Source organism: Triturus cristatus, chromosome 4_1, assembly GCF_964204655.1.
Source record: "Triturus cristatus chromosome 4_1, aTriCri1.1, whole genome shotgun sequence".
Classification (NCBI taxonomy): domain Eukaryota; kingdom Metazoa; phylum Chordata; class Amphibia; order Caudata; family Salamandridae; genus Triturus; species Triturus cristatus.
In genome coordinates this window covers 563,425,079-563,445,195 of record NC_140585.1, presented here as the reverse complement: position 1 = coordinate 563,445,195, position 20,117 = coordinate 563,425,079, and the positions used below count along the sequence as shown (strand labels likewise).

At 41.0% G+C, this 20,117-nt stretch overlaps 1 protein-coding gene across 1 annotated transcript in view; it reads left to right on the top strand.

Annotated features, from left to right (window-relative positions):
* LOC146855233 (cadherin-related family member 3-like) overlaps positions 1-20,117 on the top strand; it is a 628,588-nt gene that overhangs the window by 596,290 nt on the left and 12,181 nt on the right. Inside the window, exon 23 of the mRNA XM_085651100.1 lies at positions 9,882-9,918. Coding sequence (XP_085507226.1) covers positions 9,882-9,918 — 37 coding nt within the window. The remainder of the gene's footprint in view (positions 1-9,881; positions 9,919-20,117) is intronic.

The window sequence follows — 20,117 nt, the reverse complement described above, 5'->3', positions numbered from 1 at the left end:
GGAAGTTCAAATATCTGTATAGACAGAAAAAAAAACATTTTGCACAGCAACTTTTCAATGGAAAAAGAGTTAGTTGAAAAGGTCAAGATTAAATTGAATGCTGAATTCACAGCTTCACAGCTCTGTTAACTTTAATATGGCAGCATCTCAACATTTAAGGCCTAGCATATTTAAATATGATTGCCTGGTGCAATTTTGCATGACATTTTTTGTTTTACATCTCATTAGTTTTCTACATTAATTACCATTTTCTCAATAATCTTAAATACTTCCCCAATTGTCAAAAAACCTTCTGCTCCCATGAGATAATGCAAAATTGCTCTTGTGCTGATACAACCATTTCTCCATTAGTGCAGGAGATGGCGATAAACATCTGTTTTATAATACAATTTCTGACATAAACCTTCATGGCATCACTCTTTATCTGACTAACGAAACAGAGTTACTTGTGATGGGCCACTGGTATCTACATCTCAATCTTTTTGCAAAATCATCAAATATATTTCCCCATTAGTCGTATAGACCTGTAAAGGAGTAAAAATCAGAAATACATTTCTCATTTGTGAAACCAATGTGACTCCACATTAAGGACCAAGAATCAATCATTTGGATTAAATTAATTCATTTTAGGACGTTAATCCATCCAGTATATGTACAAAGTAAAAATAAGTTCACGAGATACAGCAATATTGTTTGCAGGCTGAAATGTGCCCATGAATTCAATCGTAATAAAATGAGAAACAGAATAGTAACTGCCACAACTTAAATAAACCACATAGTCACAATAAGGTGTTCCATAAATAGACTTCTCTTTTCTATTCTAAACATAGGTTAAGGATGAATCAACTAACAGATTTCTATACAGGGAGCATAAAAGGTGTCAGCATGGAATAGAACTTCTGTAAAAGTTCAAAAATATAAGAGAAGTGCTCAGAATGAAGATTAACACTCAGGAAAAAGCCCAGCAAAGAGAGATTTTTTTCCTTCTCAGAGCCAAGGGAAAGATGGCCTAACTAGCAATGGAAGCACCAATTGAATATAATAGCTTCAAAGATATCCCCTTCTCTCCACAAAGGAAAAGCCAAGCAGTTGAATGTGTGGGAAAACAACGCATGCACTAAGTTCCATCTCATCAAAACGGGGATAGCAGCCTCCAATCTTGAGCACCTCACCATCCTGGTACGCCATAAACAGCAGGCCTTTTTAGACCATTGTTTCTCTGAGGTCATTGCCAGCTTTCTCCCCACAGGCCTCATAATCAGTCATCCAATACTACCCTTCCATTTTTTGCTGTTGCCTCATATGTTTTTGCTGATCTATATGCTTTGGGCACTTTGCCTCTGCTGTTCAGTTCCAAAGTGCAAGTGCTTCCTTTGTAAATTGTTATGATGGATTAGTGATTCCATGATTGGCTGTTTGATTTACTTGCCAGACACTAGTACAGTGCACTATGTATGCCCAGGGCCTGTAAATCAAATGCTGCTGGTGGGCTTGCAGCACTGATTGTGCCACCCACAGAAACGGCTTTTAAAATGTGGCTCAGGCCTGCCATTAAAGAGCCTGTGTGCAGACTGGGACAGCCATGTTGACTTTGCAAGTGCACACACTTGCCAGTCCCTAAACCTTCCTTTTTCTACATGTTTGTCATCCCTAAGGTAATCCCAAGGTACCCCTTTGGCAGAGTGCATTGTATGTGAAAGGTAGGAAATCCCTGATGTGTGTGGCATGTCTTGATAGTGAAATACTGCCAATTTCGTTGTTCACTATTATAAGGCTATCTGTTCCCATAGTCCAGAATGGGGAGTTAGTTTATAACATCTTATAAACATAATTGACCCCAGGAACAAGATAGGAAAATATAGTTTAGTATGCCCGAACTCAGAATGTTAAGATGCATCTTTTAGTGAGGGTGATTTTTACCTTCTGTGTTTGAAAATACCGCTTTTAGAATGTAGGTATCTTCTTGCCTAACCATCCAGTGTGATTCTGCTAGTTTTGTGTATTGCATGTCTGGCTTTTGGATGACAGGGGCTAGAGGAGGGCTGTGGCTCCAGAGGTCTGATGAGTCAGGGCTGGGCTGACTAGACCTGGGTTGCATTTGGAGTGGTGGGAGGAGTAGCATCTTCACCTGAATAAGGCTGTGTCTGCCTTCCACAATGATGGCTCCTCCCCCCTGTGGTGTGTCTGAAGCCAGGGCTCACACTGACAAAGGAGGTTGTTGTGCACTTGCAAAGTACCCCACAGAACTGGTTTTGGCTGGTTACAGACACTCTCTGCCTTCAGAGAACACAAGGATTTTGGTGGAAAAAAAGAGGGGCCCAGACCCCAGACTTTTAGATCACTTATGGGAATCAAGAGAAACTTTTGCCAAGGAGAAGAGGAGGAATACTGCCCCTGTTCTGTTTGCTGTCTGGGGTTGGCCTGTTGTGGCTAGTTGCTGTCAAGGAAAGGAGAAAATGACTTTGCTGTCTGCTTTGTCATCTTGAGGAAGTTCTCCAAGGGCTTGAAACTGAGCTTGCCTCCTGTTCTGAAGTCTCAGGGACACAAAGACTTCACCACCAGCTCCCCTGAATTTCCTTGCTGGGAATTCCAAGCTGCAAAGAGGTGCCTGCTGCTGTTTGGGACCTCTAGAGACTGTTTGCCGCTGGAAGCTGGGAAATCAACATAGACACCGAAGAAACATGTCACATTCGCACTGGTTGTCCGACGCATCACTGAAGAAACCGTCGCAGCGCCTGCCGCACTGATCCTGACACAAGCCTGCTGTGCAGCTGCACGAAGACGCACATCATACCGTATCAACGCATCGCATCGAGGCACCGAGACTGTCGCATCGTTGTGGTCCACAGTAAGAAACAGACGCATCAACTCCCCACACAGTGAGAAATCGACGTATCACCTCCCCTGTGCTGCAGTAAGGAACAGACGCATTACCTTCCCTGCGGCTTTTTTGTTTGCTTTGCATGACGCATCTAAGGTACTTTTGAGAAAAGTGTTGCATTTACAACTTGCATTGAACTAAACTATTTCTACCATTTGAAAGCCTTATTTTGAATACTGTATTGTGGATTTTCATCGTTTGGTCTTGTTTTGGTTTAGATAAGGATTACTTATTTTTCAAAAATTGTGTGCTTTCCATTTGTAGTGTTTTCACTGTATTACTGTATGTGTTCACAACTGCTTTACACACTGCCTCTGAGATAAGCCTGTCTGCTTGTGCCAAGCTGAAAAGGGGGTGAGCAGGGGTTATTTTAGGAGTGTATCCCCCTTACCCTGACTAGAAGCAAGGGCTCCTATTTGGACAAAGATACCTACCTCTGCCAACTAGAGAACCCCATTTCTAACAATGCATATATATCTAATCAAACTCCCAGTGAGGAACGAAACGCGTCATGGCAGGCATTATGCCTGTACACTCTGTGGTTTAATTAGTGGAATAAATTTGCTGGAGTGTTGAGGTCCGTGCCTGGAGTTCCACCTGAGTGAGAGGCGGATATATATATATATATATATATATATATATATATATATATATATATATATATATATATATATATATATATATATATATATTTATATATATCTATTTAGACAGGGACAAAGCGGGGCTCGTCAGGACTCTTTATTAAAAAAATTTGGCATGACCGGTTTCGGCTTACAGCCTTTTTCAAATGCCTCAGTCCATTACACAGAGTCCTCAGAATTGTTCAAATGAGCTCCTCCCACCTAAATAGCAAAGGGCCCGGCTGCAGCTCGTTACTGTGTCGACACCCAGTAGTCCCTTGCCACGAACTACTGGTCCCATCATACACCTGGCTGGAATATTGCGAGCTGCAGTAGGAATCTTGAACGGAGATGCTGGGGGAATTAACGTCCTTGGGTCCCCTATTACCAACCTCCTCACGAAGCGGCACCAAGGCTGGAGACACAACTGTATGGATGCGCCTCTCCACGCAGTGTTGGACTGCATTCCGCAGCACCAAATAGGTAACCTCAGGTAAGTAGGGGCTCGTGGATATCCGATAGCTCGGGCACATCCTGTTTCCACACATAGTTTCAACACGTCAGTGTTTTCCACAACCAACTTCCAGGAAGGGTCCCTTTAAGCGCACCACAGGCTGTGCGCAAAACATGAAAATAGCTTCTCTCTCCTGGACAGAAGACAGGGACATAGCGGGGCTCGTCAGGGCACTTTATTAAAACAATTTGGCATGACCGGTTTCGGCTTATATATATACCACTTTGATAATTGCAAAATATATACTCAGTTGATTAGTTTAAATATAACACACATGTTAATTAAATCAAACCACACATTGAATATAAATACCGTATATGAGTATGTCAATATATATTCATGATATAGAAATCAATGCCTTACAAATTAGTGCATTGACTATATATAAAAAGAAAAACAAAGATGCGCAGATATATAATTTGATCGTAATTGCGATGTAAGCAAATAATCTTATGGATAGTCAATATTGAGTCCATAGTGCAAGTGTGCGAGACAAACCACGTTTTTTTTATTAAGAAAAGGGGTGGTACTTAAAAACCGTGTCAGCCATCTTTGACACATCGCATATTAACATCTGTATTAAACATTGTTAGATATCTATGCACTATTAGAGACAATCAATTCATTGCAGTGTAACGGTTTGGCTATACAAGGGTAACAGGGGTGGTTCCAAGGACAAGGACTTCTGTCTTCTCTGCGTTGAGCTTCAAGCAGCTGTTGGTCATCCAGATTGCGATGTTTCACATTCCTTTCTGGAAGTTAAGTTTGGCGGTGGTGGGGTCTTTGGTGAGGGAGAGGATGAGCTGGGTGTCGTCAGCGTAGGATACGATGTTGAGGCTGTGTTGTCGGATGATGGCGGTGAACAGGGCCATGCTAGCGTTGAAGTGTTGAAGAGTTGGGTCCGAGAATGCATTTCCAAGGTTGCAGAGACGAGGTAGGTTACTCAATATACTTTTCATCAGTACACCGTGTAGTTACAGCCAACTAAAGATAGCGTGGCTTCTGCATCCACCCGGGGGGGGGGCTAACCATCATCCCTAATTGGGTTGTTTTTCTACCATTATTGAAGGTATTAATATATACACTTCTTCCTGTTTTAAATTACCTGTAGGGTTTGGGGACTATTGACTAAAATTACTAAAATAATTTCAATCACTGTGTAGATTAGCCATTTATCAGTAACGACTAAATACAGCAAGAAACATGTTGATCCACTTATGCACAATTTTATGAGCTGACACATACCAATATTTCTGTTTTCAGCCCCTATTATTACTTTTTTAAATCTAGAAAAGATAACCCACATAATGAAACTGCTAGTGCACATATTAGCCTATTTTAACTCTCCTACACTCACATTAATCTACACTCAGAGCCCATACAGTTATGTCCACACTTAATGTATGGCATAAAACAAAAGATCTCCGGCAAAGAGTCCCCTTGAGGGTGCCTGTTGAGCATTGCACTGCTGGCTCGATCAAGAGCATGCCCTATGATGAAGCATGACCCCCATCTGGGTGTGTGAGGGCTCTTTCTCCTGAGCATATGCCCCCTATCTGATTCCTCCATTCTTAAATTGACATGTCTTTTCTATTCAAATAATTTTCTCAAGGAACTGCATACCCCTTTTTGTTACTTTGGTGCACTATTTATACCTGATGCCCACTTTGAAGTGCAAATATTTCTACAGTCCTCCCCAGAAAGAGGTGTCTGTAATGTCATACCTCCCTGCTCGGGCCCCAGCTTGTCTGGGGCACAAAAGACTGGTGTGAAACCTTTTTCAGTGTTCTTGGGAAGAGTCTTTGTGATGTGCAAGTGTGATAGGTGTCAACTACTCCCTCTCATCAAATCAGAGATGGCCCATCCTGCCAACACCTATTCTGCTCTTGTCTCACTGCCTGAGAGTAATACACAAAGACCAACTGCCACCTACACCTAATTATATGGTCCAGGATACAGGCTTCAAGAATCAAATGGTTGGCACTAGAAAATGTCAACTTTCTAAAAGTGGCATATTCAGAATTGCGACTTAAAATCTGAATTTACCATTAAAGTGGGTTTTAAATTGCAATACTTTAGCCACTAAACTTGCCATTTGTACTTGCTTCTAATTGGAAGCTATCACTAATTAAATGTAATAAGGTAACACAGTTTTATCCAACGGGATACAAATGCCCTGAAGTAGTGAAAAACAAATCTAAGAGTTTTACACTGCCAGGACATGTAAAATGTAAAAGTACATGTCCAACTTTACCTGCCCTAAGAGCTGTTTGGGGACTTCCCAGAGGGTGACTAGTATATTAAAAAGGAAGATTTAGGCCTGGTAAAAGGATTATTTTGCCAGGTCAAAATGGAAGTCTAAAACATCACAAAAAGGCTGCACTGACAGGCTGAGACATGTTTAAAGGGCTACTCAGGCCTGTGCAGGTAAGAGCAGTGGGGTGGTGGGGGTGGATGGGGGGAGGGGGATTCGCCAGACGAACACAAGGGAAAATTAAAGAAATACTTAATTTTCCCTTAACGTCATCTGTTGAACTACTTGTACCTGCACGGGCCTTGGCTGGGGCTACTTAAGTGGGGGGCCCAATGAGTGCTTCAGATCCATGAGTAGTATTTAATTTACATGCCCTGAGTGCAAGTAGTGCCACTTTACTAGGGACTTGCATGTAAATTAAATGTGCCAGTTAGGTGTAAGCCACATTCACCATGTTTAAAGAGGAGAGCACAAGCACTTTAGCACTAGTTAGCAGTGGCGAAGTGTGCAGAGCCCTTAGGCCAACAAAAACAAATTCAGCAAAAACAGGAGGAATAAGGCAAAAAGTTTGGCGGGGGGCAAAACCCTAAGGCTGACAGGTTGAACAACCACTTTCCACAATCTAGTCAGTCTCGCTTTATAGTATGCTACCAAAGTCTGCCAACGCATTTCCTTCTAGGTCGCTCAAAACACTGAATTGCCTTCCAAATAGCTCAGAAAACATTTAAATAAAGTTGCTTTAAGGAAAACCTTGATCGTCTTCATGTTTCTCCAAGTAGTAGAGCAATTTTGCCTGGGCCAAGAGCTGGAAGCCACTGTGGATTGGACAAAAATAATGTTTCCAGGAAATGCATCCTCCAGGGTTCTTTTGCGAAAGGTTGCACCATAACTACTCACCAAACAGCTTGGAGTGACTCACAATGTAGCATTCTAAATGTTTTAATTCTGTCATACTTGGGATACTGATCATCAGATATACTAAACAACTGGCCCCTAATAGTGGTTGCATATTGCGCACAAACCTTTTGCAGCCAGTGTTTAATTTTGGGAGGCACCTGATGTAACAATAGGTCTATGAAATCTCCAGTTGTGTGAGATTACAGGACCCCGAAACCGGTCCTAGGATGCTTGGTTCCAGTCCAGGGAGGACCTGGCTTGGCAGTTCGGGCTGGACTGTTCCCATGAGGCACAGGGTCAAGACTGATTTGCATATGGCTGGGTTCAAACTGGAATGGCATGGTGAGCAAAAAAACGATGGATTTAGGCCCAGATCTCTGTACTGGGGTGAATGTATGACATTGTTCTGCATTCTGTCCATCAATTGTTGTTTTTGCATTCGTCACCCCGAGTGGGACGGGTATGCTCAGACGTGAGTCCCGTGCTCTCCATGCCACTGGAATCAAGCTATCCTGGCTGAAGAGGGGTGACACCCCGAAACCGGTCCTAGGATGCTTGGTTCCAGTCCAGGGAGGACCTGGCTTGGCAGTTCGGGCTGGACTGTATGACATTGTTCTGCATTCTGTCCATCAATTGTTGTTTTTGCAGATTACAGGACAGCCAGACAAATCAATATTAATAAAGCAGGTCGCTATTTGTGATGCTCTGTTATTGGTTACAAACGCAGGAATGGTAACCTTCAAGGAACACCATCCCTTTGCATTCCCAAATAGGAAACTTGTCTTTTTCTTAAAGCAGTTCAGATCTCTTAAAGCAGCTGGTGCTCCTTAATAAAAAACACAATCGTGTTTGTGAGAACATAGTGTGAGGTACAATGTGGTCCAGAAAATCACCGCCTATTCCCCCTGAGATCACACCATTAACAGCGGGGAAAGCAGTAGCGGTCCGTGGAGGGAGTGACGGTGGGGCAGTGAGGCGGGGCGGGGGAGGGGCAGGGTGGGGAAATGTAAACACTGGAATACGGATGAACGGAGGTAAGTACACATTTAAATAAATAAAACGAATTCCTTTGCGCGCGCTGCATCGCAAAATGCGATGCAGCGCGCGCAACGAAATTTGACATTTTCGCGTTCCGCGGAGAGCGCGAAAATGTCAAAATTTCCGCTTTCCGCAGCTTGGCGATAATTTGTTTCTTGCTCGCGCTGTAAAATAATACATCGCCTTACCTGAATCCCTGCGTTCGCCGACAAGTTTTCTTGATCGGGTCGCGTTCTCCATGAGATGTTGGATTGTTTTTAGCCATTTGCGCTGACTCGCGACAGTTCGCGCCTGCAGTGACGTCATGCGATCACGTCTTTCTTCTCGCGATCATGCACCGCGAGACAACTCAAAACAAGATGGCCGCGCCTGCGAGCAACCACATGGGTAAGTTGGCGACACGCAAACATGCAGAAAATCTCGCGAACATGCGGGGAAAAAAATTCCGCATCTTCGCGATATTTCCGCTTGTTTGCTATAATTTTAAACATTTTCGCAATAATTTGCGAAAGTGGATTTCGCAAATTCCGCCCACCCCTAATTACAATAGAGGTGCGTCACCACGGCCAGGGCGACTAATGCCAGAATCTGGGGATCACGGTTTGATCCCCGGCGGCAGATTAGCCCAGCACCATGTGACTCTGGGCAATAGCTTGCTTAATCTTCCCGACGGCCCCCAGCGCCTAGAGACCCTTACGTGTGATTGTTCGTGCTTTACTAATGTGAATTATTATTATTATTATTCCCATATTCGATACGGTATGAGTTGATATATGAATCTTTTGTGAGCCAGAAAGGTTTTATGGACTCGCAAAAGGCACTAATATATGCAAAAAGCCATTTTACAGTTGCAAACACTTTGATTTTGCGAATCACAGCAGTTTGCAATCACAAAATGGCTTTGTACATCTGGGTCATAACCAGAAACTAAACATATAATCGAAAAGTACACTTCATGCTTCTACATAATTATTAGTTTGCTACAAATCATGTGGTGTAATTATGGAGTTCTCCTGGTGCAAGGAAGTCCCATATATAGCTGAATATGATTTAAAAAAATGGAAACGTGTTTAAAGGTTTAAACGTGTTTTTAAAGGTTTAAAAGTAAATATTGTGCTGGACGTTTAGTGAACATGTGTGTGTAGATTCACATTGACAACTGGGTCAGTGTTAAACATATGATATTTGCTTTCACATGTTTAACCTGAGGTAGAAGCTGGTAGCAAAAGCAGACTCACATGAATGGGGTCATGGTTGTGAGAAAGAAAAGTACCTCTTTTTGTGAATAAAGGACAAACTTCTACTTTGTTAGACCATGCCCACCCTCTCACTGTAGGGCCCGATTCACAAAGGGGCAAACGGCTCAGTTTGGAGATACCACCCTGAGTGCGGAGACTCTTCACTCATAAATTTACGCGTTGCGCGTCACTTTTTGATTCGGGCCCACAATGTCCAAATGCAAGAGTTTGGCTTTTCCATTGGATGAGGTATAGTGACATGCCTTCATGCTGAGCTTTGCAGTAGAGAATAACTTTTTAATGCATATGCCATTCACCCTGCAGGCAATAATGGCTTTATTACCACAAGATCTGAGAGTACCTGTGAAGTATGTTTACAAACCCGAGTTTAGACAATTTTACAATAATTCTGTCTTGGTTTTCTCTTGTTTTTCAGCCTTCAACAAGTTTTGATGGCCGTGCTATTGACATAGGTATGAAAAAAGATTTAACACTTTGTTGTGTATTCATAAACAGAAAAACTGCTTTCTTCAGTAACTCATTGTATTATATGAACACACTTAGGTATTATACATGTAGGTTTGAAGCAATATTTGTGTTATTTCGGTCAACAGTTTCCACCAGAAAGAAGGGAGGAGGCATATGTGTGTGGTTGCGTGCTTGTTTTTAAATGTATATGTGTTTAAGAGCACACCCAGCTGTGGTTTATACAATCCACTGCTGAGGAATATCATGCGGTAGTTTCTAAAATGTTTCTCAACAATATCTCAACTCAAAAGAACAACGTCTATCTATTGTTGGCTAACTCTTTTAAAATAATGGGTAGTTTTTCGGTTCTAGGCCATCAGAAGTTGAAAATCTCACTGACGCAAGAAGTATTTTTCAATTTAATAAAAGTATGAACTGTGGAATAACTCTTAGTTGTGCAGGGTAAATTTAGAATACTGTAAAATATTGTTATAAATTATTTCGAGAAAATGAAACAAATTAGTATATTACTGAATCTCATTAGTTATGCTTACTGTATCTATGGTTGGCATACTATCAAGCGCCTAGAAAGTTTTGCAAAGAACCTGGGTACTGTCCTTTGCAAGGAGTACTACTGCTTTAGTGGGCGACTATACAATAACCTAAAGAAAATAAATAATCACACACAGTGCACGAAAGTGCCATGAAATCTATTCCACTGAAACCGAATGTACAAACACATTTTCTCTCAAATGTACTTTAGAAGAAACCATTTTCTAGGAAAAGAGAGTCAAATCAATAATTTTTTGTTACTTTACTAAAAGTTACTTGATGTGTAGGAACCTTTTCTTGTGGATTTTTTTGCAAACTTTGCTTGCTGGACATTTGAGAGACATTAACTTCAGAAAGCACTGTTCGCAAATCATATCATGTCTTTGAAAGAAAACGTTTTAAAATGATTATTAACCTAATCTGCTGAAAAATTTCTCTGATGTAGTATCATTTAAGACACTAAGGACCATATTACCTTCTTGGAGGATGGGATGCTAAAGCACAAACGTGATGGATATTCCAACCACCATATTACAAGTTCCCTTATATCCTATACACTGAATAAATAGGTGAGCGGTGCAGAGCCTTTCAGATCTGCTGCTTGACACTGAGAGAAGAAGAAGGGTTGCCAAGCTGGAAACTGGATTTGCACCATCAGGCCCTGCATTCTGACTGACCTCACCTGCTGCAATATCTGGGACAACAGCCCTTTGGATGTATCTTGCTTCAAGGGAAATAAAGAGTGGACTCTCTGCAAGCTTCAGGTTAAGAGAGCTCACCTGAACCATAACCACCAAGATTCCCTAGCCTGGAGTGCATCCAGTGGATTTGTAAAGGTTTTGCCCAAGTGGATTGTGGGAACTGAAGTTCCAAACTTTCAAAGACCATCTTGGATATTTTAGACCCTTGAATTGTGTTTTGGACAATTTGGAACCCCAACAGGAACTTCACAAAGAAGTTCTACAAGTTTGGAGCAACATTGGAAAAAAAGCTCTATAAAGGGACCGACTCAACCGCGAGAGCCAAGCCTGCGACCTTCAACCATGAGCCAGCTCGCCTTCCCTGCTGGCTTGTCCCACTGAAATCTCCGGAGGTCAGACTTCCAGAGTTTGACTGGGGACTCCCTGGAAAGCAAGCAGGCAAACCCTCACCGAACCCAGAGTGCTGAAGAGCATTGAGAGACCCCGGGAGAAAAAGCTCAAGAAAAGGTTCCAATTCCGAAGGTTAAATCTTGACCGGGGCCTAGCCCAAGGGGTTTCCAATCAGGGCTCCATGCCGGTCAGCCTAAAACTTTGATTTTGTCCCGGTCAAATGTGACCAGATGTCCCAGAGTGTCTTTATAGGTTTCTAAGTGCTATATAATGCTATATCTTTAAAATTCACATCTCCATTTCCCTACAGTTGATTTTTGTCATTGTGGTGTCTTTTTAAAGATAAATGAATTCCTATTTTTAAAAATTGGTGTGGGAGTTTTATTGTACCTTTTGTCTAAACTTTTAACTGAATTGGTGTTTTTCAATGCTTTACATACCTGTCTCTTAAAATAAGCTTCCCTGCTCACAGCCGTAAGGGTTGAGCATGGGAATCATTTATTAAGACATGTACTGAGCCCTAGGCTGTGTTAGTGGGCTTACTGCCAGTGGTAGATGCATATTTACTACTACTAATAACCCACTTTCCTACAACAGCCCTTCTAGGAATAAGACTATTTTAACACTGTATTGTCTGACTTTTTGGACTATTCATATCTGTAATGAAACAGCTTAATTCAGTCAGTCATTGACCAGTGAAACAGCTTAATGCAGTCTGTTACCAAGGAAACAGCTTAATGCTGTCTGTCATTGACCAGTGAAATAGTTTAGTTTGTCATTGTTAGACCTGAAAGCCTTAGAGTTGTCTTTACCCAACTTTTTGCCTGCCTCCCTACATTTTTTTCTAAACTAATTTTTGCTGGTTTTAGGACTCTGCACACCTTACCACTGCTGACCAGTGCTAAAGTGCTTGTTCTCTTTCCCCTAAACATGGCAGAATTGGCTTAACCCCAATTGTCATGTTTAATGTACTTATAAGCCCCTAGTTAAGTGCACTGCATGTGCCTTGGACCTTTAAATTAAATGCTACTAGTGGACCTGAAGCCATCATTGTGCCACCGACTTAAGTAGCCCTCTAACCATGGCTCAGGCCTGGCATTGCAGAGCAATATGTACTGTTTTAAATTGCCACTTCTACATGGCAAGGAAACCTTCTTGACAGGCCTAAACCTTCCTTTTTATACATGTAAATCACGCCTGAAGTAGGCTCTCCCTAACCAACACGGCAGGATCCTCTACTAGGGGCCCCCAAACTTGCTTTCCTACAAGCTTTCCATGTCGGAAAGCCAGACATGGAAATCCTGTCGGAAAATGAGCATCATAAACTTCAAAGGCGGAAACACCTTCCCATGGGATTACGGGCTGGTGTCCGACTGGCCGGCGGGCTCCTGGAGCCTGTCAGAAGCCAGCCGGAATGACGCTCCGGTTTAAATTTTAACCGGCTGTATTGTAATCAGCCGGTCGGAAGTGAAACTGACGTTCTCGGTCGTAAGCCTGCCGTCCTAAGGTCAGAGGGTTTACAACCGAGATTGTAATGGGCTCCTTTATTTTTCACTACTAAAAGGCCTATGTCTCCCTCAGGATTGTATTTGGATTAATTTATTACATCATTTATGTCTAATTCCCAATTGTGACAGATGGGAATTTCCAGTTTAGTGTCACTGAACTCACAATTTAAAATCTCAACGAATTGTGAATTTGGATTTTAAATTCCAGTTTAGCATATGCCACTTTTATAAAGTTGAGAAGAAGCAAGAGAAACACAAAATGGCAATGCTGATGAATCTTTACAAACCGAGTATTTAGCTCTGTGGTCACCCAAATGAATTATTGTGATCACTATTTTATTCACCATCAAATCACAAACTTATTACAACATCTTAAGACAAGATTCATAAACACTAACCGCATATATTAACATAATATTGAAAAACATATATAAATTGTCAAAATGTCTAATACCAAAAACCCACAATAAATATTGATACATCAATATAAAAAAATCACAAATTATATGTCAAATTCAACAACAAACAAACAATAATACCTGAATCAAAGACAACACAACTCTTTCAGTTCTGAAGTGTAACTCCCAACAGGTGCTCTAATGCCTTTGTATAATTCCAAAGGCTCCTGCCTGCTGGGCGATAACCATACGGTGAGGGAAGATTTTTTTCACCCAATGACGATGACTAGGGATAGATCTATGAACATATTGTTTTGACTTCCCTGTACATCAGAATTGCCTCTTCAAAGAACTCCTTGTTTATGGTTCAAAGCCAAGAATAATTATAATGCTACTCTAAAATGCTCTCTCTTTAAAAATTGCCTCAATCGTTGTTAAAAAAAAAAATCAAACAGGAACTTTAGATTTATGTGGGTAATTTTCAATGTCCTTTCAATCTGCAAAGAATAAAAATGAACACTTCAAAACAAGGTGCAAGAGTTGCTTAGAAAGCTCATGTTACTTAAGAAACTCCTAGGACAACACATAAGAACTCACTTGTATTAAGCAACCGAAATCATGTTACAAGCTGGGACCATAATTCTTCTTGCAAGGCCAATCTAAAAGTGAAAAACATACATAGCGGTGACCCCGGGTCAATTTTAGTCAGACTACAAACAACATGTGTCCATGATATTAAAAAAGGGGACACAGAGTGGCCTTAACAACTAAAATCTGAACCAATTTTAAATCTCAGACATGAAAAAACTCTATCAAGACCAATCATGTCAGAGATACGAAGTAGAATAGAATGTCAAAACTGAACCAACTTCGAAAAGCAAACTAAATAGATGGAATTGGCTGCAAGTCTTACTTGTGCATCTTAGTTTTCCCAGATCATAATCCTATGGCAAGCCATTGAATGCCCATGCAGCTAAAAAATGGTTAACGATCTTTGAAGGAGGGGTCATGGCAATAATGATAACTCATAGGTGGCCCAAGATATTTTGGGACATGTAGTATAAGTCCCTGCACTTCAAAAAGAAACTAAAAGAACAACTGCTGCTTGTCCATTACTTAGTTGAGATAAATCAAATATACCAGCTTCCTTGACAACCAAAATTATCTGTCTCAAGTAATCGAGTTGTGTTCAATGGACGACCAGTGTGGAACTTTGGGTTGTTTTTCAACTTCTAGTCCTATCATACAATGTCTGAGCAAGACACATTCTCATATACTGAGGACCACATCCAAAGGTTACAACTTCCTCCCAGTTTACCTCAGTATTTCTTAGTACCTCAGCTAAACAACTTAATGACTCTGAAAAATTACTTCATTTGAAAAAGAAACACATTTGTACAGAATTGCATGCCCATTTTTTGTTAGAATACTTGAAGGCAGGTACCATTCCTTGGGGCCGGCAGGTTCGCTTTGTTCCTGTGATTTTTGTTGAAGAGCCAGAGTATTGCAAGAGATACAGTTGTATTGAAAAAAAGTGTAGTAGGGATCTTATGATACTCACTGTTGAGACGGCTCAGAGATTGTCAAAGCAACAGCTGAAAGAAATTCCAGTCTTAGAACAAGAGATTGAAGATAATCAGTCTTTATTTGTGGCACAAACACTCCTTGAGAAGGTAGAAAAGAGATTGCTGAGTATAAGGATGTTACTATAAATCAAAAGAGTACTAAGTTTGATAGATATAGGAAATCCTTTAATTTGGAATCTGTTTACCCCTACCAAAAAAAAACGATTTATGGATAAATGTTTCTAACTGGATTTGGATTTTCACTAGATTTCCTTTTGTTGTGAATTATTCCACCCAGAACTATCTCTGGAGGCCTATGGAAGGGTGATGCTGCACGACCTGTCCTCAATTTTGTTTCCATTTGTTTGTGAGTCTAGAGAGCTGGACAAGGTCAGGATATGCTCCAAGATTCATTCTAGATGTGCTGGACATTTTGTACCTTTAAAGCTATTAGTCTTGGATCCTTTTGAAATGGGTATTTTTTACTGTGGGTCACATGAAATTGCAGCTGGTCAAGGAAGGCATAGTTATCTTCCCTGGAGTGCCTCTGACAATGGGCAATGGTACCTATAATGAAAAGGAGCTACCACGAAATCGGCAGTGCCATTAAGAGAACTACCACTATTATGCAGAATAGGATTGCAGCCTCTTCATAGTTTGAGGGAAATTAGCAGAATGATAAAACTAGTGAATCCCAAAATGGCTATCCTCTGAGAGTCATGTATTTGCAGGTATCCATGGGTAAATGTCATGTTGGAGGGCTCAAGAAACAATACTATTGATAGCCAAACAAGGCAAGATGAGGAGCTTGCCTATACCCAGGACATTCAGAAAGGATTATCCATCCTTGTCCTCTGTTTTCCTCCCAGCTCCTACCAGAAGAATTCCCCAGCTTTGTTCTCGTCAGCTTTCATAGGCAGTGACAAAGGACTGGACCCTCATGCACTTATGAAGATGTGGCAAAAGTAAATCTCTGTAAACATAGGTAGTGATAATTCTCCTACTGCGTGTGTACTTAGTGAGACAGAGGAAGCCATCCCTGTTAGCTCCGTATTGGGAACAGAACAGTAAAATTGGACAACAACAATTGCACCTACTAACACAATGCAATCAACCAATGGGGTCAGGTTTCTTTGCCTACTGGCACCTCAAAGAAGCAAGGTCTGCTAGCACTCTCAAACATCCCAATTTGTTTTTTTTGGCCTTCACCAGGGCTACATATAGACTCAAATATGCTCTCTCTGCAACGCTGAATTGCATTGTGGGTAGCTGACAAATTATTATTATTAAACAAGAGGTCAATAAAGTGATTTGGAAGGCAAATTGGAACCTACATTACGCAGCATACTCCAAGAACCAATAAAGTGAGGCAGGTAAATTAATAAGCTTCTAAACCCACACCCAAAGGTCCCTTGGTATAGCACACAAAATGGCTTTCATCATTCAAATGTCAGACGAGAAAGCCCTGCCACTAGTATGCCTGAATTTACAACTTCACTCTGGCACTGAGGTGCTCTTTTCCATTCAGGTCATAAAGGCTCTAATTGTACTGCCCCAACACAGAAGTCAACACTGATGTAAGAAATAAAATCCTGTCAAGATATTGTTCAGCAAAGAACCACCAAAACAATCAAGTGGCCACGTTATACATTGGGGTAAAATATTAAGCTTGATTCTCTTGACTTTTGTAAAAGAAGAGGTGTTTCTGGAATTTATGGAGGCTAGTTGTCCAAAGCGGAATGCCCCACGTAGCCCCAAGCTGGACATATATTTCTACTGTCAATGTGCCAGATATGCAGTGGACAATGGTAGTCTTGCCTACAACTGCACTGAGAAAGTAGTGCACAATTTTCACTTGACAATGCACATGTGGTGCAATGTGACAACTACAGACTAGATATGTATCACTGCCTATTTGGCTAGCTGCCATGCAAATTATTTACAAGCCATAAATCATATTAAAGTTGATCATGGTGAAAGCACACACCAATTATATTATCCTCATAGACATCACATAAAAACATTTTCAAGTGATGCAGAAGATAGCCAATATATTTTCATTGTTATGAACAACTCTTGCATTTGGATCTAACCAAGCATATCAAGCACATGTTCACATTCATAAATCTTCCAACTGAGCAATGAACAGTCACAGTGCTGTGATGATTAAGGAATTCCCATTGATTCTTAATTCTTATTGTAAAAGAAATGGAGAATTGGCATCTTCTTTGACTTCCACAGAGGCACTCTGAGTGGTGGCTTTAGCATCACACTCCACATATAAGCAGTCTTTTCTCCTTTGCACACCAGCTCAACGTTAGTCTTATTTATCTTATCATTGATCTGTAGTAGCAATGGACAAAGAGTTACCATTGCTTGTATAGTTGGGTGCATTTGGGGATTTTATTTTCTGTGAAGCATCAAAAGTTGTCAGACATTGCAGAGAACCTTTTCCACAGACAGCCCACACAAAAGGCATGTTTTCCACCTGCAAGATGTTGTATCCATGAAGAGTGGGATCATTTTCATCTGAAAACCATTGTATTATCAAAGATGTAGCTGGGGAACAGGTTTGCTGTTGATGTTGGGGATGTGGAGCTGAAACTTCAAGCTGTGTATGGAGTTAGGAGTGAGATGGTTCATAGAGACCTTCCCTGCTGGAGTGTCTTTGTGGGCAGGGTCCCTACCAGGCATGGGATGGTCAGATTAGATATGATAAGGTAGGGTGTCTGAGAAAGACAAAGAAGTGACAGTCCACCCACTACTCTTGGTGGTGTCTCAAGTCTTCGTACTTTGCAAATTTTCTCGTCCATAAACAGTGACCCAACTGCCACCTCCAATATTTCATTAACATTTGAACTCTTAGGAGGGACCAATTTGCAACATCCTGATCACCAATCATCTGATCTCAAGAAAGCTAGCAGCGAAGAATGTATGGAAACACTTGGATGGAAATATATAGGCTGTTCTAGATCAAGAGCCATTGGTATATTGAATGCCAAGTGGAGCAGTCATAAAGTTAAGCAAGCTAGTAACTAAACATCATTATAGAGATATCCACCCTTTTCTGTACTAAGAGCTACTTATGTTAAATGAAAATCACCTCGAGCTACTAATATTATTGGTGCTGTAACAGTGATCACCTCAGACATGACAGCGTTAGTGGTCACCCTATGCAAGATTACCAACAGAATTTGCCTCAGTGCATCCGGCAAGGCTGCCAGTATTAATGTAGAAAAGGCTTTCTTAATGTGGAATGCCTCTACAAGGGTAATACATATTAGTCATCGCTCAATGGCCCTGGTAACAGTATTAGTAATAAGTCTCCCTAATGCCCCATAGTTTATCACTCTAATATTAGCTTTAAATATATATTAAAAATGTAACCATTTTTCTACAAACATAATCTTATGAGTTCTGAAAATACAGACCTTTTTTATCTCAATTGCACACTTTTCAATTTTGTTATACATACATTTATTCAGCCAAGCAAAAGCGTCACATTTAGTAGGCTGGGATTCACACAATAGAACTACTTTGTTGGAGATTCCCGATCTAATATTTCCTAACTCCATTGCAAGTGGGCCTGTACTATGTGACTTGTGCTGCAGCAGTTAAGGACCTGCAAACATTAGACTACCATATGAGATTATTTTGCCTTGTTCTGTGGAAATAAACTTTTAAACTGTTATACACACACAAGCTATGCCCCTCAAATATTTTTAACAACTACTTACTGAGAGCGAGGACTACTGAGTGGAGTGTGGGGAAATGGGGAGTGATTACTATTCTTTGAAGTGTGATTGCACTCCCCCCCCACTCAAAAGATAGTATTACAGATTTTCACTTGGAGAGGAAGTGAGAATTCAGAAAGTAAGTGGAGTTTTCATACTTCTTTGAAGTAGCCACAGCAACACCAGAAAGTGGGCTAGAACCAACAATTAGTGGTGGAAACCATTATTCTGGGAAACAAAGTCTATTTGCCATAAACTATTTAGATCACAGGAATTATTAGTAGGTTCATTTTGGAACAATACATATTTTAAAGTACTTAGCACCCTAAATTACTTTTGTAGGCTTGCTTCTCAAGATCTAAAACTGTTTTCATTTGCACCCACAATCTAAAGGTAAGATATTTATCACAGGCCTTGAAGATCATAAACATTTTAGTACTTGACCTTCACTGCAGAACAGGTTGAATGCGCTTTTGAAATCTATTCCTTGCATTGTTAGTTTCCATGGGATATCTTGCTGACCTAATATGAACCATCATTTTAGGAGAAGCATGTACAAGCATAGTAGGTATCAAGATCTCTGTGTAACAAGGGTGAGAAAACTAAATGAGCTCTGCTTAAAGATCCTCAATAAAGTATATATTTTGTAGCTTCTTGACACAGATTTTATTGTTGGGCAAAGGCGATGAGTAGTGTTAGATCTGATGGTGTTTCTGTATTTCTCCCAGACAGTGTGACCAAAGGGGAACTAGGTTTGTCAGGATGGGCCATCCTGCCAGATTGGGTAGGGCTGTTCTATCCCCTGTCCTGCTTACATTAGTAGATAACCTGGTAGTGAAATTAGAATCCGACGTTGCCCCCCTTATTTGCGTTCTGCTCTACAGACCTCCCCACACTATGCCCCTATTCCCTAACTTCTTGGGTGAGCAGGTTGCGCACTTAGAAACCAACTATGGAACAATTCTGCTGATTGGTGATTTTCATTACTGGGCCAACAAGACAGCGGGTGGTCCCCAATCGGTTGGACTCTTTGAGTTACTCACAGGGCTTAACTTTATACAACAAGTACACTCCGCCACACATATCAAGGGGCACATCCTAGACCATGTCTGGACAACCAATCTTACCATTTCTACTATGTCGATCCTACCTTGTACCTGGTCAGATCTTTATAGACAAGATTATTAAAATTAAGGCCAGCTTCCCGGCTTGTTTAACCATGGAAACAAGCTCTAGTACAACTAAAAACCCCTTTATCTTCACGCAATTTCCTTATATTAGTAATCAGACCTTTTTGATCTCCTATCCAAAGTCAAATCTGCCTACTCTAGGGACTGTTGTCCCCGAGCATTTTAA